The sequence below is a fragment of the Phodopus roborovskii genome, unplaced genomic scaffold (assembly GCF_943737965.1).
Source record: "Phodopus roborovskii unplaced genomic scaffold, PHOROB, whole genome shotgun sequence".
NCBI classification, from domain to species: Eukaryota; Metazoa; Chordata; class Mammalia; order Rodentia; family Cricetidae; genus Phodopus; species Phodopus roborovskii.
Genome location: NW_026126443.1, coordinates 2431079 through 2450443, shown reverse-complemented (window position 1 = coordinate 2450443; position 19365 = coordinate 2431079). Strand labels below are relative to the sequence as shown.

The 19365-nt window shown below is 37.7% G+C and overlaps 1 protein-coding gene across 1 annotated transcript in view; it reads left to right on the top strand.

The window, feature by feature from the left end:
• Grin3a (glutamate ionotropic receptor NMDA type subunit 3A) overlaps nt 1-19365 on the top strand; it is a 187026-nt gene that overhangs the window by 126187 nt on the left and 41474 nt on the right. The window contains 2 exon segments of the mRNA XM_051187802.1: nt 9562-9707; nt 14520-14635. Of these exon segments, the coding sequence (XP_051043759.1) occupies nt 9562-9707; nt 14520-14635 (262 nt within the window).

Here is a 19365-nt window from a genome sequence, read left to right as displayed (position 1 = left end):
CAGAACAACAAAAGAAATGTATGCAAATACATGTAGTGCAGGGATCGGGAAAATTGTATCTAAGGAAGGGAAGAGATGTGTTCAGTTCTACTCCTCCTGCAAAGATCACTGGGTTTTGAACACATGTCTTTGAACCTCACAGGACCCAGGATGAATATCTGAGGCAACTTAGAGAATACTAGCTTTTATTAGCAGAATACTGGTACCATAAGGCTTCTTGTGTCTCATTAATGGATACTATGCACAGTTGCTTTTTGTAAAAAGCATACTCTAAATGTTGCTGTTTCTGATAGAAATAGGATGAACATCTTATTTAAAGACACACAGGGTATCAGCACTTTGTCTTATTGTTGTAAGCTGCTACTAGTCACTTGGCTGAAGCTAATCATTATATTTATAGAATGTGTACTTTATAGCTTCTCAGAGGAATCTCCCTAAAAGAAGCTGTGTCCTAAAGAAAAACAAGAAATAATATACTATCCACAGTTCATACCAGAGATAAAGGAAGAAGAGATTGGTAGTGCAAGTTCTTGGGTTCCTGGGTTCATTTCCTTGATGTGATGTTTTCTGGCTGTGTGGCCTTGGTAAAGCTACCTAATCATGCCATGCTTCAGTTTCTCCCTTTTTAAGATTGGGGTGAGGACTGTATGTGCTCTAAGGGTTATACAAGGTGGTAAATATTGCTATAATATTTCTCATTGCTGGAATGAGATATCCAATAAGCTTTAGGTATCATAATTGTTAAAATAACGAAAATAACAAATCACTCCAGCATTAGTGAAATAGAAGACATACAGCAAAAAGAATAAGAAATAGAACAATGTCAAAGTACAAAATTAAAATGAACAAATAACCACATCTCATGAGGAGGCATGCCATTGGCCCTTCTCATAAACTAAGACCTGAGGTGGCTATCCCCAAGGCACCTGCTCATTGGATAGAATGCAAATCTTCTTTTACTGTTGATTTAACTTCAAATTCTATGATTGTGCCATAACTCACCTTAGGAAGAAACAAAGGATGTAGTCATAGAGACCTTGACCTGTAAGATCAATACCCACAATGAGAGTATGATCCCATCACACAAAAGCCCACATACATCAACAATGCATGGAAGCCTGACGTGGTTTATCATACCTGTACTGCAACTGTGGTTCTTCTCAAGTGGTCACTGAGATTTGGGAGGATACTGGAGGAAAATTAGAAACATCAGAGTTGAAGAGCTAGTCAGACTTCATAGGGTCTCTTTCAGGGGGCAGACAGTAAAGATTTCAGGCTTTATGCTCAGATGGTCTGCTTCATACCTGCTCAGCTCTGATGTCATAATATAAAGCTGCTATAGATTGTAGTGAATGGGCTTGGTTGTGGTCCAATAAAACTTTTTATTGGGTGATTTATGAAACAGGTGGAAGGACAGATGTGGCCCCTGGACCATAGTTTGCTGACCCATGGTCTATACATGGACCTGATGCAATGACACAACTTGTCAGAAGGACCGGGGCTAATACTCGTATAAATTAAATATGATGTCATGTCAAGGAATGCTGTTGACTTGAAGTTAGCTGACCTAACAGAAGGGGCTTTGGACTGACAGTAACCCTGATTACCTATAAACAGAGAAAGCAGTTTTTTTTTTTTTTTTTTTTTTAAGAAAATACAATGTGTAAAAGAATTGGAGGCTAAGAAATGTTTGTGTTTGCAGAAGGAAAGCACTAGAACGTGTTCAGAAAGCATTTGACAGGGATGAATATTCTCCCTTGTTTGTCAGAGACAACCTTAGTGTGTCAGGTGCCTGTGTAATTGTCAACAGTGAGCTGTTTAGAAGACAACTAAAATGACCAAAACCATAAAAAATAAAAAAGTACACAAAATTGTACCGCAGGTAATTATGTGTAATTTAACTTTTCACAAAACTTGAGCAGTAAAACACATCTATAAATATAGACATGTGCCTACATAAGGGCAAACATGAGCTCTAAATCCAACCTTATCCCCTTGTGCAAGTCTTAGGTACTATGCTAAGTCCTCCCGCATCTCAACTGCTCAGATACAACAATAAATAATGAAAATATAAATCTCTACACTGCACCATCCATCAACACCTGAGAGGGGTGGGAGAGCTGTCCCTGACCCTCATCAGGGCAGCACTAGGGGCCCCCACACCTCTCCCGGACAGTACAGTTGAGGTCGCCCTGAAGGTGAAGGTGTGGTAGAACTGATCCTGTGGACATGAAAGCAGGAGAACTGGCCCTACCCCTTGCTCTTCACTACAAAGGGTGAACTGGCCAGGGCTATGCCAGAGAGCTTACCCTGATGGTGAAGACAGGAGAGAACTGGTAGACTGATCAAACCTGCAACTACCCAGGCCCAGAACCAGGGTTATATGTTGGCCCACCCCAACATCCACCCCATCTATGTTCTGCTGGAGCATTGGAGAGGGGGTCAGTCCTGTGAACCCAGGGCTACAGGATCTCCACAACGTAGGAATGCAACAGGATGTCCAAGAGGAGTTCCAGTGAGGGCCCAGGGTCGATGGTGTAGCAGAGACCAGGGGCTTTGAACAAGACCAATGATTCTTTGCCATGAATGCCTACATATAAAAATGTATGGATAAAGAGGTTTACTGTGTGACTTCACTGTGTCACACTCCAACTCCAGCTTCCACGATGATATTTTTCCTTTTTTTTTCTTTTCTTTCTTAATTTTAATTTTATATTGTTTTATGGGAAGGGATGGGTGGGATATTTAGAAAGTTATAAAGAAATAATATTTTGGGGAAATTCTCAGGCATGTGATAGTCAGGTCATATGATAGATCTATTTTTACTCTATTCTGATTTGCATGTGTCTGGAATAGCTTATATGCTCATAAGCAGTGTCTAAGGGACCCTTTTCCCCATACTTACTAGTGCTTGTTCTTTCTCTTGAAGGTTGAGGTGAGACAAAATCTTGATGTGATTTATTTATATTTCTCTGATAGCTAATGATGTCAGTAAAGTTTGCCAAGTACAAACAAATAAAAAAGAAGAAAGAAAAAATAAAGGAAAGAAAACAGTAATCTTATTACATATAGATGAACTTTCATATAGTAAATGTTGTATTATATCATTTTATTTCTATCATTTTATATGTAAATAGAATAATTGACTGGATGGGGATGTAAAGTCACTCTCCAAATGCCACAGATATGACTCAGAGTGACTTCCTTGTCACTCAAGCAATTTCAACATCATTTAGTAGTGATGTTGGAAATAATGTCTTGCTCTTTCAAGACTGGCTATGAAGCTGTTGATACAGAATCATGGACTCTAACCTAAGTTTAATGAATAGAACAAAAATCTCCATTTTTAAGTAACAGCAGTTGATACAATCTTTATAATGAATTATACATTAGTGTATAATAAGAGCATATGGATAATAGAAAAGCTCCTTTGAATCAATTCAATATTACAGAATCCATAGGGTTTAAATGTATAAAATAATGTCAATGGGAAAGACTAGAAATATCTAGTGGACATCATTCACTTTGAGAAAGTTAAAATGGCCCTTTCCACCAGAGTTGAAAGGCACTGTACCAAGCCCAGTGATAGTTCCCATTTATAATCTTAAGTATTGCTCTCAGGTAGGTGCAAATAAACTGTAGGGAATGCTCTTCATTGGAATTGATTTTAATCTGAAGCCTCATGCCAATCTTGAACACAGAAGCTCATTTCCTGAGCCGGCTTGCATTTGTTTTGAGACATTTCTCTCCTTTCGGGGAAATGTCTGCCTGGTTGTTCGCTATGTGCTGCAGGTAGAGTTTAAGTATTCCATTAACACTGAACAACTCACACACAAATAGATAGTTTAACCTTAGATTATTTCCCCAAGGCCTGAAGAGGTTAGTACAATATAAACAGAATTGGGTGAGCTGGTGGAGTATTTAGTGGAATCTGAAAAGAACTATTTCTTTCCCTGGGCCTGCCTGGCGGTGGCTGGAATGCAGCTCAAATGTTTTAGCGCTTTGTAAACCTTTGTCCTCTGTCCCTGACTCAAGCATTCTCATATCCCTGCTGTCTGAATTATGCACAGAATGGACTATGGTGATCCACTGAGATGCATCAATCACTTCTTAGATTTCATTTGTGGTTCTAGTATTCTGCAGCTGCTGAGAAGCTCACAGTAATTTTCTATTAGAATATCACACAGAAAAATAGAATGCCTTGTTTTTCATGAAGGCAAAAATTAGAGGAAAGGGTTTTAGAGAGTAGCATAAACTAAAATATAAAACTTGTAATCAACTAAACTTGAGAGAATTCCATGTTGAAAATGATGTTTCTCTTATTATCCCTGAACCCTCCAACACCCCCACAGTACTAAGTGTGTTTTTATCAGATGTTAACAATGACAGCAGTTCATATTGTTCAAAACTCATATCACATGAATAGGAAAGACTTGGGTCCTGCTCTCATGAATATGTAGCAGGCAGTTGTAACAAATAGTTTCAACTATTATCAACACCACTTGAATCTTTAGGTACAATAGGAAATTTTTACAGGTGGCCTGGCATACTCTGAGAATCAATGAAGGCTTCCTTGAGGATGTGACATGCAGGAGTCAACAAAGAAGACACAAGAGTAAAAAGAGGTCCTTCTGAGCAGAGTGAAGACTATACATGGGAGCTACCATAAAGCAAGAAGTAGATCATTTTAAGTAAAAAAAAAAAAGTGAAAGAGAAAATTTAAATTGAAGAAACTGTTTAAGCATCACCTTCCTGAGTGGAAAGATAAGTCTAGAAATGAGACAGGAGCAAACTATGCTTAACCTGAGAGGCCATGTAGGCACTACACCTTACGCCAAGAGCATGAGAAGCCACTGGTGAGCGCTAGGGGGAAAAGTAGTGTGACAATATTTGAGTTCTATAATGGTCATGAGTGGGTTGGAAGAAGACCAGGAAAATGGCTACTTGGACTGGAGAAGTGGATGTGTCTATGAAATACATCTAAGTTAGTCTGGCTAATGGCATGCTTTCTACCCTGGAGTCTGGTTGTTAGTTAACACTTGAAGTAATTTTCCACTCTCAAAACCTCAAATCTACTGCTTTACCAGTCACATGAAGCCAATGGAAGTGCTGATGAGAAATGGCAGTAGATAGTCAGGGAAAGGAAAAACACCAAAGGCCACTCTGGGTCTGCTGGTTCTTATCTCCTAATTCTTAGGGACATTCTGTAGCAGTCAACATGGAAAAGGAAGCTAAGAAAGGCAGAGTTGCCTACAGTCATCCCATAGCTCATAAAGATATTACAGCAGTGAAATGTGATGAAATGCATGACCAGAAAAGATTTTTTTACACATATAAGGTAAAAGTTTAACAACTAATGATCCTATGGCTCCTTCAACTAAAGGCAAGACTCACTTGGAAACCCTGAGTAGAGGCTGGAATGTGGGCACTGTTTACATGATGTGGGATGACAAAGCTCTCACCTCACTCTGAGATCAAAGACTAGTTACCAATTACCAATTAGTAATCTGTACACTTTTTTAAAGTTTTATTTAGCAATATGGAGATTTGGGGTTTATTTATGGCTGTAACGTACTTGTGTATTATGCATGTATATATGGGCATGAATGTGCCACTGTGTGTGTGTGTGTGTGTGTGTGTGTGTGTGTGTGTGTATGTACAGAAGACATCTTTGTGAAGCTAGATCACTTCTTCCACCTTTACATGGGTTCCAGGAACTAGCTAGACTCCGGAAGTCAGGCTTGTGAAGCATGCACTTTTACCTGCTGATCATCTCACTGGCCAATCACAAGGCCTTTTTATTGTGAAACTATGTGATGGAAACCATTATGGAAGGCAAAGATTAAGTAAAATAAATTTTGATTTATATAGAGTTTCCATTGCTGAACAAAAGCTGATAGTCTAGATGTTAACCAAATAATTATATCATTGACTTTAAATCTACAACTAGATGTGTGTGCTGTGTATGAAGATCTATGAAAGAAAAATCTGTGAGCCCAATAAGTGTAATGAACAGTACTCAGGACTGTTAAAAGAACGTTCTAGCTTAGACACCAAGTTACAGAGTGATGACTGAAGTGAGAGTAGATATACCTACACAAGGTCAGTGGAAAAATACAAACAAAAGAATGGTGATCAAATGAATTAACTTGATAAAAAGCTACAGAATGTTTGCAAGTACCAGTGCCATGATCAGTAAGTGATGTACAGATGAATTAAACCAGCTCTACAAGCCAGAGGAAGAAATCTTGCCCAATATTAATAATGTAATTTTGAATATTAGTTTTGTCTCTGACTATAAAATCAAGAAAATAACACTTGTCATATAATGCGATGGCAAATGTTTAAAGATCTTGGCTCATCACCTGGTACACAAGTAGTAAATTTTCTACTGACCTGATCTAGGGAGTCACAATATGTGTGAGAAAGGGCTTTCTACAATGATCACAAGTTGAATGTTTTGATCCAGCTATCTGGGCTCAGATCCAAGGTGCACTACTGTAGTGAGATAGTCCTTCTGTGGCACTGACCACGCCCATTGGGGGTGGAGCCAGGGGCGGAAGTGACCTGTGGAAGGAGGTCGGAGGGGGCCAGGAAAGGCTCTCTCTTTCTGGCGTGACTCGGACAGGAGAGGATCGGGTTGAATTTCCTGGTGTTCATCTGTCTAGGTTGTAAGTTATTTCTCCCTGAATAAACATCTATTCGGCCTATTTGTTTATCCTGATCCTTATTTACCGCAATACACTACTTACAGGCTTTGTGGCTTTGGGAAAATGGCAAACTTTTTCTGTGAAAGGAAGATAATGGAGATGTCTAAGGCAAAACATTCCTGGGAGGGTCAAAGAAGATAATGCATCCATGTGTGAAAAACTGCTCAAGAAAACACCTGGGCCAAATGTTTTAAATCTACTAAACATTGTTTTTGAATATGTAAGAAGTCCATTATTATTTTTCTTCTTAACTCTAAGTAGGATAATGAAACTAGATTAAGACCAAAGGCTTAACATAGAGAGTTTTGATCTAGGACTTAAAAGGTGAACAGATTATGAAACCTTTTCTCAAGCTGTGGAGCAGCAGTTGCTATTGTGAGGATTGGCCTGGGATTGAACACTCAAGAGAATACTTAAAAAAAATGGCTGCCAGGAGCTGAGATAGCATTTGCTTCATAAGCATAAAGACCTGAATTTAGATCCTCCATGCAAAAAAAAAAAAAAAAAAAAAAAAAAATACCCCAGCATTGGGATGTAAAGACAGGAGGATGATCTGTATGGCTTGCTGACCTTCCAAACTAATCCAGTCAATTAGGTTCAGGCACAAGAGATTCTGTCTCAAAAACTAAGATGAAGAGTAATTAAGGAAGAACTCAGTGTTGACCTCCAGCCTGCTTGCACACACATATATGCACATGAACACATACACAGAGAAAAGGGAAGATGGGAGCTATTTGGTTGCTTTTAATGAACACTTCATCCAGCTACTCATAGGAGCTGGAAGGCAGGATGATGTAGTCAATAACAGCATCAGCCTTTAAATCAGACTGAGTTAGGTTCTAACTCATTCCTGTCTATTCACTCTGAGTTATTTTATACTGGTTACTTCACTTCATTGAGTTTCAACACACCAGTCATTTCTTTAAAAAAAAAAAAAAAAAGAGGTATAGTGTTCTTGCCCACAAAGCCATGGGAACTAAACAGAACAAGGCTCTGAAGTATTCAGTTCTATATATGGTACAATATAAGCACTTGGTGTTAGTTGCTGCTCTTTTTTGTGCCTCATTTAGGTTATGTTGGCAGAAAATGTTCAGCGTGTAAGCTAATTATATTGAACACAAGGATATTGCCATACTCAACAGTAAATTATTCAAAGAAATAGCATTAATAGCCAGATGGTTAGAGTTCAGGTTACAGGTATGACTTTGAGAGGAGTACATTACAGGATCTCAGTAAATCATGAATAAATAAATTATATGTCTGGAAAATTATAGTATTTAAACAAACACATACACAGGTAACTTTGGTTCAAGCTCTATAAATGTTTTTCAATTTCTGTGAGAGCACCTATTTTAGTAAATACATTTCACAAACATAATTCATACACTGTATATCATTCTGTAAGGATATAACATGTAGGTTACTTAACTGTTGTAAATATCAGACTTTTAATATGGATCAAAATTAATTCATCTTCAAATATATCAAATGTTCCTATATTCAGTGAGTTCGTAGTTTGTGGAATGTAAATAACTTGAAATCCTGATTATTTTTATTAAAAAAGAATTCTGCGTTGTCTCCTCCCATAGAAGACAATTGTAATGCATATTTATATGCAAAGTTTCTTGAAATTTCAGGAGGTTTAGAAAATTCACAAAGCCCATCTATGGCTCCTTATCCAGGGCTTCAGGTCAATACCAGTGATGTACAATATGCCAATACAAAGCAGAACACAGACGCTGAAAGGCTTTACTCAACAACTGAGAAGAATAATCTCTATACTACTGCTGACCAAAGGCTCCATGAATATGTTCATAATATGGCCCAATCCCAGCTCTTGTCTATATACATTTTACACCCCCATGTCAGTATATCTCTGTAATTGAGCTGATTAAAGCATGATATATATGCAGTATCTTCATTTTCCTTAGTGAAGGATGTCTCATCAGGGGTCTCGGTGCACTGCCTCTTCCCTATAAGGTCTTGAATCCTGGAGACCTAGGGCATTCCTGGCTCTGATCCTTCTATCCCCTCCTCCCTTGTGCCTGTCTAAGGCAAAGTTCCATTTGAGAACATGGACAGCATGACTCAGCACTGGGTACTGCAACTACTTAAAGGAGAAAAAAAATAATTCTTAACAAAACCAATAGTAAATTCAATACATTTAACATGGAATACAGCATCAATACTAGTAACATAAAATGAAAGTATTCACAGCATTGAGCAAGGCATAATATCACCCCAGGATACTTTTAACTTGGCCTTTGTATACTTCTAACTACTGAGGGTTATAATCACAAAGATATATTTTAATATTCAATTCTCAATATGATGCTGATTCTATGTGTCTATTTAGACATTGCCTAGAGAATCCTATCTACTAGGGAGCCAACAAGATGACCAAAGTAAAGATAATTACCACCATGCATGGTGAACTGAGTTTAATTCCCAAGACCAACATAGTAAAAGGAGACATGTGACTCCTACAAGTTGTCTCCTGATCTCCACATGTACATCATGGCCTATGTGCCCCCCAACTCCTCCCACAACACACACACACACACACACACACACACACACACACCATATGTAAGTGTATTAACATTTTTGAAAAATGTACTAAGGTCTCAATATGAAGCAAAATGACTGATATATTTGGCTTGCCATTCCTATCTCCTTTTGCAGATATACCTACCCCCTGTCTGTGTCTGCACACTTTGTTTTCATGTCAGTGCTTTTAGGTATTTAAAATGTGTTTAATTATTGAACTTTGAAACATAATTGTAAAAGGTTTTAAACAAGTAATTAAATGATTACTGCACATTAGAAAAATTTCTTTTTCTCCCCATAGCTTCATCATCCTTCTCAAGGCTTCCGTTTTGGAACTGTCCGGGAAAGCAGTGCTGAAGACTATGTGCGTCAGAGCTTCCCAGAGATGCATGAGTACATGAGACGGTATAATGTGCCAGCCACCCCTGATGGAGTGCAGTATCTGAAGTGAGTATCAGTTGTTGGATCCTAAAAGTTCCAATGAAAGAGAAATCATTTGGGCTTTGCCTTTTTTTTTTTTCTTCTTTTCATTCTTTTTTCCCTTCTTCAATAAGATGAAAATCCCTAATGTTGTATTCAGGGTCTGTACAGGTGGCTCAGTCAATAAAATGTGTGCTATACAAACATGTAGAATTGGATTTGGATCCCCAGCACCTGTGTAAGACTCAAGGCACAGACAAATACTCCCAGTGATGGGCAAATGAAGGCAAGAGGATTCCAGTGTCTTTTTGATCAGCCAAGTCAAAGAACTCCAGGTTCACTGAGAGACCGTGTCTCAAAAAATAGAGCATAATTGAGAAAGACACCACATGTCAGCTTCTTCTAGACTAAACACACACACACACACACACACACACACACACACACACACACACTACTCCTAGAAATACACCCTCATTGCTGAATGCCCTGGTAAGTTTACACACACACACACACACACACACACACACACACAAACACATGAACATATAACCAAATACACACACACACACACACACACACACACACACACACACGAACATATAACCAAATACACATAAACACACAAACAAATAACTCATACATTGTGAAAAACCAAAAGACAATATAGAATACTGTGCAGGAAATTAAATGACCAAGATTACCAGTTACCTACACAGTCTACAGTTTACAATACCTTTAATTTCAGAGCCAGTAGGGTCATTAGTGGAGTGGATGACAAAGGAAGGAAATGTTGGCTTAAACAACAATTCTGAGATGATTAAACACATAAGAAATGTGACCAAAGGATATAGTGTCCCTAAGCAACCTTTCCCTTCAAAGTGAATCCCTAAGCCTGTGGAATGTCTCATTTTGCCGCAAGGAAATGGAAATTTATCTCAGAGATTTCCTGTGGGAAAGAAATAAGATAGAAGGCAGTGACTCCTATGCCTGAATTCTTCTCATCAGAATTTATGAGAAGCAATCAAAGGCAATCATGTTGCCATGACAGATTATAAGAGCCTGTAATTCAGTAGAGTCAAATGCCAAGCCATGCAGTGATGTGTCAGCTGGTCTGGGCTGCCTGAAATAAGGGACTGAATGGCTTTAAACTTCTGCAAGAGGTACCTGTCCTCTCTCTGCTGCCTGATGGCATTAAGACAAGAATTTGTATCCAACCTCCTAATTCCCAACCTTGGTCCATCACCAGTAAACAGGTTTCTCCATCTTAATGTTAGAATTTCACCAGTGAACAGTAAGTAGGCTCAATTCATTTTTCTAAAAGGAAAGAAAGTAAAGAAAGACTTTCACAGGACATAAGTGCTTTGTGTTCCTCGAGAGATCTAGTAATAGGCCCTACGTCAATTTTATGGATTTTTTTAAACTAGACTCAGAGAGGCAGGAAGCTGTGTGCTCTTAGGTTCACAAAATTATTTATGAAGTTTAAGTGACACTTAATTTTGCAAGAACATCAAAACATTAGAGTCCCTAACTAACACACTTTAGAGCTCCATTGCCTCCCAGACTCCCTTCTGTTTTCTCTCCAGACAGTTGCACAGGTGTGAGAGCAAGGATGGAATGTCAGACAGATAGCAAGGGCCCTTAGCTGGAAGTAGTTGTAAAATAGCATGGCAGAATAAGGTGAAACTTTTCTGGGTACCCAGCAGCTCCCCTGCACTCAGAGCTTTTATTTTCCAGTGGCTCTACCTGAGAAGGCCTTCATCTAATGCCCAGTGTCACAAAGGTAGGACATTTCCTAAAGTGATATGGATAACAGGTGGCAGAAGCCATACAAAACTGAGATTATAGCTTTGTGCTAGTCCAGAAGCTGTGATGGAAGAGTCTTTGATGATTTAAGTATAACCCATGGCCAACTGCACCCATTTTATAGTTGGTATGAGGGAGCCAGGCAGAAATACAGTTTGAGGCCCATCCCAAACCCACCACAGTTTTACAAACTTCCCAGGTGACTCATTTGATTGACATAAATAGTAATATGAGCATAGCTTATCATCAGTGTCTCCTTATTTCTTTCTGGGCCTGTCACCACTTTTGACCTAGCCTCAGTGAATACTCTTAGGTAACACTCCAAACAACCATAGTTCTCATGCTATATCATACCCCCAGCCCTCTAGAGCTCTGACCTACAACACTCAGAGTCCTCTACATTAGATGCTCATTTATTTTATCATGTTAGTACATGACTGATTTTGTAGTATGTAAAACATACTTTTAAATGAATGCCTCTAAGACATTATTCTACAATAGAGTAAGCTAAAACCTCTGCCAACTACAACAATGGTTCAGCCAGCCTAGAACTACTCATGACTGGATCATAACAGTACACCTCCTCCTCAGTGATTCAGGTCCCACGGAAGTCTATGAGTTCGTTGCTTCTGTCCTTTTTATGGCACAGAAATCAATCAAGGCCAACTAAACTCACTATGCAATTCTAAACCATAAGTACTTATACAAGGGTATCAGTGACACAGGGGCTCAGGAATTACTGGTTTCAAAAAATGTATATGAACCTCAAGGGAAATTTTTTTCTATTTGTCCTATTTTTAGCATAGACATGTATGGATTATTGGTGTGTTACTGTGTAGCCCTTTCCAATGGGGCATTCTCTTGCTGTGGCAATGACTTCAGACTAGAATTTGACTTTATTACCTAGATTCCATTAAGATGCCTCGTCACCAACTCCTGGGAAGTAATTCATGCTCCCCAGACTTCTTGCTAGGGATCTGTGTCATGTTTTTACTTTAGTTGATGTTAAACAAGTTATTGTAACTTAAGTAAAATATTCCTGGAAAAATAGATGCATTCTGTGGCATCTGTTTCACTTGCCGGAAGAATGGGAAAATAATTCAGAGGCAATTTATGCCAAAAAGAGGATCATTTATTATGTGTCTATGTGCAGTCCAGGCAACCTTAGCAATTTCTTCCCTGGTGGTGAATCTCACCTGTGTCTATGGATACCCTTCCCTTCCAATTTGTTAATGAGCCCTCAACTTACTCTCCTGAGATCATAGACTACTTCTCTGTGCTGTATCAATATAGCCTCACTCTGGTTTTAGGAATGGAAAGACTGACACTATATTAAATTGAGAGGTGCTGACAGACTACAGCTAGGATATCTGAATCTTCTTCGAATCCCCCAAGACAGCGCCCCTTACCAGCAGGAAGTAGTTTGGAAAGAACGACGCCCAAATTCCCAAATATTGTGTATAAATGTTTGTTTTCATTTAATTAGACTTTGTTATATAAAATTAAATAAAAAATACTCTATATGCATAAAAAAAAAAATTGAGAGGTGCTGTCTTGCAAAACTATTTAGACAATTCTAATGGTAGAAATGTCTTTGTTATTAAAAGGAAAGTATTTAAGGGGGAAATGAGTAGTAAGGGGGTTGTCATTAGTAATGAGAAGCTATTGAAGAAAAGTAGATTGGTGAGAGAAGAGGGAAGGACAAGAGAGAGAGGATATGATCAAACTATTACATTCATACATGAAAATATCAAAATGAGTGAGAGTGGTGTCTCAACTCTGAACCCTTCTTATCATGAGATGAATGTAAAAATGTGTGTGTGTTTGAAATCATCCCAGAATATGTGGTGAGACTTTGAAAGAGAGGGGGAAATCCTGGAGGGAGGGAGTGAAGGAAGAAATAAAGGGAGGTAAAGAGGTTAAGAAAGAGGGATGGTGGGAAGAAAGGGTGGAGGAAAAATTCACAATGAAGCCCATTGTTCTTTATAATTAATCTACACTAGTTAAAAGAGAAGAAAAGTCTTAAGTGCATAAATTGTATACTTTAATAAAAGAGATTTGGGATGACTAAAAACAAAGAAGTTTCTTAGCTGGCTTCCTTCCAAACGCTGCATTTCCTGTAAGGGTTGTCCAGCCTGTGATAAAATATAGCTTTCCACTAGGTCATGTCTACACCCATGTTCAAAATAATAGAGAATTCTCATAAAGGACACCCAAGACACTTTATGGCAATTTCAGCCCATTGACAATTAACTAGTATAAGCCTAGTGGACCTAACTTAAATTATTCTAAACTACCTATGCAGTGGGAAGAAATGTGACTCTCTGGAGACAGAGTATTAAATTGGTCCACTAAAATCTGTTATGTAAGCTTCACCTTTTCAATTTATTGGATGGTATACTATGGACTTAGAGATACCACAAATTTATTTTCTCTAAGAACACTATATATTTTCTATGTATTTCCTTGATATCTATTCCTAAATACAAAATTATAGTCAGTTTCTGAATAATAAAATGATGATTGTGAGAGGAAGAAATAAAAGTTTCAACATCTAATTCCCAAGAACACTTGTCTCCCACACTTACCCAGGTGTGGCCTATATCAAAATACTTCAAATCTCTGAGCCTCATTGCCATCATTATTTGTTTCACAGTCCGGATGAAAAATTAAATGTATTAAAATACTGAGTGCAGTACTTAACCTTGATAAATAATAGAAATCAGCCTTCCCTGTGTGCCTTCCAATTCAATTAGTAGTTATATCTGGCTTTGGTGTTGGGCTTGACAGTTAGGAATAAGATTGGTAGATAAACTTATGAGAAAGATTTTGCATGCTCTAAAAAGAATGCCTATTCCTCTGATATCTACTCTACCAGTGAATCGGATGCCAAACAAGTGCCAGCAGCTGGCAAGTTTGTGTTGCCCTTGGTATCCAAGTTTCTATCCCCAAACCAATGCTATCTGTCAGGCTGGTCCTTACCACTCAGTAATGAACCGCTTTCATTTCTCTTCCCTTTGATTTTAAATATAGGAATGATCCAGAGAAACTAGATGCCTTCATCATGGACAAAGCCCTTTTGGATTATGAAGTGTCAATTGATGCTGACTGCAAGCTTCTGACTGTAGGGAAGCCATTTGCCATTGAAGGTATTAATCATTCTTAGTTCACTTTTTCCCAAGATGTGCTGTTTGCAAACCTAGCATGTAACAGGTGACAGAAACAGAGAGTCATTCATTGTTCCTTGTTTTCATTTTCAACTCATAAGCACTCAGCTACTAAGCTTGTTGACATTAGAGATTTATTTTTTTACCAACTCAACAAAATTTTATTTGTAAAATTGTTAGAGCAAAAAATAATAATTGATGATGTCAGTTCAGGTTTCAGAGAGTGATAATCATAAGGATTCTAACACTATTTAATGGGCATTTGTGTTTGTGTTTTGTTTTGTTTTCTGTAGTGGTTAATTATCAAATCTTAGGCTTTGTAGTTACTATGTAACTTTGTAGTTATTAGGTAACTGTCCCAGCCTCTATATAATGAGTATTTTTGAAGGATCATGCCATAATGAATCTGATTAAAAAAAAAAAAAACTAGAAATATGATGGGATTCTGTGTATCTTCGGTATACTCCAGACAGTGTCAACCATGTGGACTTAAATTATCTGTTTGATGATGAATCTCATAGGTATCTGAAGATAGCTTCAGCTTAAATTTTTGAGGAGACTTATCCATGTTCTCCTGTGAGTTTGAGCTTGAAATAATCTCATTGAGGTGACAAAGATATATTTCTAGAAATCTGTGTTTGCTGTGACAATGCAAGCCTGTGAGAAAGTCCCAATTTTGATGAAATTTAGTCTACTCATTTTTGTACAAAAAAGACCAAGAACTAATATTATATCATATTTTCATAATTCATAAATTAGGTGACAATAGTAGAATCATAATCCAAATCTTGTATTTCCCAAAGAATACTATCTGCCTGTCTGGAAATAAATATAAAACCCCCAATTCTGAAATTTAGTATCCCTTGGGGCCTTAAACCTTGTTTGAGCCCCAGGATTGTTTTTCCCCCACTGCAATAAGTTTTGCTTCCAAATAGATAATCCCATCAATCAAACTTCAGGACCAAAGAAGCATTGCTTTGACAGTATTTTTTCTCATTTTGAACAGCAGTTGATATGTGGACTACTTAGTCTGAACCAGCAAAGCAAATTCCATGCCTTCCATTTCCAGGCTTCTGCTCTCTGACAATACAATCTGGTGCTCATACACATTTGTCAGAAAACATTTTTGTTTAAAACAATTTCATGGTATACCAAAGTTTGCTTTCAGAAATAAATCTGTGCTTCTTTGATGTTGTGCTTTGTGTATGTTAGCAGGGCTGTAAGGCTATTATGGTTTCAGTCTCACAACTGTAGTTGATCTCTATCTCCTCTAAACGTATCAGTGGATTTTTTTTATTCAGGCTTTGTGTTTTTAATGAATGGGAATTAAGCAAATACTCTCATTTTTTTCAAGCCTTTTTGTGGGAGTTATAAGTCTCCTCTCCAGACAAATGACAGTGATGAAGTCAGGATGAGAGATAGTTGGTAGTAGCATTGTTCTGTTAAGACTAGAATATGAAATGTGTGTGGGGTTTTTTTTTTTTTTTTTTTTTTTTTTTTTTTTTTTTTTTTTTTGTGTGTGTGTGTGATGTGTATGAGAGGGAGAAAGAGAAAAAAACCTATAAAACTCAAAAGCCTATTTAATGTAACAATGGAAAAATCCATTTTGTAGCATCTGGGGACACAGAGAGACTTTTTATTTATGTACTGGATGTGTGGGGTAATTGAGGTCCCTTCTACCATCAGTGGTTGCTAACAACAAATCATCTGTAGAGGACATAATAATAAAGGGCTCTATTTTCCACCTTTGTCTCCAGGGAGCAACCCCATCATGTCAAAGAGTAGTGGTAAGATGGCTTGTTTGCCTCTGCTGGACCTCAGTGCCAGATGCCACACAATTAACTCCCCACTGGTTTCCTGTTTACATTTCCATCTGTGCTCATGCTCCTGAGACTAAGTATCTTGTAATTCCTATCATTGGAGACACTGCTTTGTTCTCAAAAAGAATAAATACAAAATGGCACACTCAAAGAACAAAGGTATGAGAAGACAAGCATGACCATCACTGTTCTTTGAATTGAATAAGATGTGTGATGCTCAATACCTACTGTCAACTTAAAGACCTAGAATCACCTAGAAGATGAGTCTCTAGGCATGTTTGTAAGGGATTGTCTAGACTGACTTAATTGAAATTGAAAGACCCACCCAGAATGTAGGCAATACCTACATGATTCCTAGACTCCTTTAAATTCCTGCTGCCATGACTTTCTAATCATGACGGACTGTGCCCTCAAACTATGAGCCAACATCAACTCTTTCCTCCTTAATTTGCTTTCTTTTTCTGGCATTTTGTTATAACAGCAGGAATGCAAATGAAAAAAGTTAGTAAATACTGCCCCCATGTGTTCACAACCCAAACTCAAAATATGTCAGTCAGCTCTCTATCACTGTAACAAGCTATTTGAAATGATTTTGGGGACTCACAGTTGCAAGAGTTTAGTGAATAGTTGCTTGGATGTTGTTCCTGGGTCTGTGTTGAGGCAGAACATTATGGCAAAGAGAACATGGTAGAACAAGCCTGCTCACTTCCTGGTGACTATGAAAAAGAGATCAAAAGAGGAAAGGGCACATCAGGGTATAAAATAGACCCTTAAAAGAATATAGAAAATGACCTCCTTCCTCCAACAGAGGAACAAACCAGCCACTCAGTGAATCATAGCCTTCACACTCCAATCACCTCCCAAGTGCCTGACCTCTGAATAATGCTTCATTGAGAGCCAAACTTTCAACACAAAAACTCTCCAGGAATATTTTAGATTCAAACCATAGCACAAACATTACAAAGGGGTGTTATTTATAAGTTACACACAAAGGTGGGAGAGACGAGTGAATCTGAAGTCCTTTCGTGGGTCAAATTATTTTGCTACAAAAGTGCTAAGAGTCAGAGAGTGCTGAAGAGTACTGTGAAATATCCTATAGTCATGACATTGCTATAGCACATAATAATTCAATGTAGCTAAGGTTTCCTGTACAAAACTGATCCAGTCAACATTCCAGTATGGATAGGGGAGGAACTCTCAAAGCCCCACTCCCTATGGAAAAGCTGTTGGCTACTGACTGTTACTGAAGTTTGGGGGAGAGTCACTTTCCTTTATGGGTGGGACCTTGCCCCAGTGAATGGCACCATAACCCTGTATGTACAGACAGTATTAAATGAACTCTGAATTATTAAGAAAAATATGGGGATGAAGTTGGGAGAGAAATGTGTTGAAGAAGCCTGAGGGTGTTGGAAAGGGGAAGTGGGGGTGGATATGAACAAGATATACTATATACATATATGAAATTTTCAAAGGATAAATAAAAATATATTTTTTAAAAAGTCTATTATCAGTTCAAGGACATGCAGAAAGAGTTTGGTCAGAAGAAATGCTGTGCAGCAAAGGCACAAAGACATATTATGTTCTTGAGAATAAAAGGGAAAGTGTTAAGATAAATGAACACATGCCCCAAATTTATGCATTGGTGTTAGCAGACAATAAAGGTCAAGCAGAGAGAAAGAGTAATGTAACTGCACAATAATGATCTGTGACCTTTCAGCAAAGGGCCTTGCCTGTTTCTGAGCTGTTATTTTACTGGCTTTCCAATAATTATTTAATGCAGTGCTTAGAGCACTGACTCCAGAGTCCGGATTAAAATAAAATTGCTGTCACTCACTGGCAAATATCTTAATCTGTCCTTCCAGCTCCTCATCTGCATAACGAAGATATGAAATAAACACCTAGAATAAGGTTGTTATAAAACTTAAGTATAATAATGATGTAAAACATGTAGAAACACAGAAGATGTCCTCAATAAGTTATTAATAGTCAATGTACTGATTAAGTTGAAAATTATGCATGACAAAAATTTGCCCAATATATCCTTCATAGATCTCAGCTCATCTCATGCAAGACACTTCTTTTCCCAACTTGATGTTCTAGAAGCAAGTGAAACCCATTTTTAAATACCTCTTTCAAATTGGGACTTTGATAATACGCTCTCAACCACTATCTCAGAGTAACTAAACATATGCAGAATCAAATGATTCTTTGTACTTATGGCTTTTTTCTAAAAAAAAAAAACTGTATTAATGTTTGAGTTCTTGTTTTCAAAATATCTATTTTCCAGCCACACATTTGGAAGACACTTTTTAGCTGTGAATTTATAACTGTACATTTGCTAGTCAAAGTACGTTTCTAAAAAACTGACTTATCCATGGAGGAAAGATCAGGATTCTATTTAGGAAATCATTTTCTTGAGCTATTAAATTGTATCCAATTTCCAGGGTGCCTGATGCCTTCATCTTTAGGGTTGAAGGGTTCCATTTCGCTTCATCCATCAACCACAAGACAAGCCTGTGTGTACTGCAAAACCGAGTTTCTAATGATAATTTAGGCAACTCTGACTAATGTCATGTCAGCAATTTAAAAATAAGATTTCTTTGACCAATGAATACAATCAACTTTGAAAAGTAACTGATAAAACAAAAGGATAGAAATGAAACTTTAAAACTTTTACCATTTTTATGTTTCTGAGTAAAATGGATTTTTATGTCTAGCAGTAAATTCCCCTCTCACAGACACATAACTTTTTTCCTATTCTTCTCTTGTTTTAACTAGTTAATAATTACTATTAACGCTAGAAATCATTGAAACATCAATGTTCAAGGTATGTTGTAAATTAAAAGGATATCTATCTATTTTTAGCAGTTCATTACAAATTAGTCTAGGCAT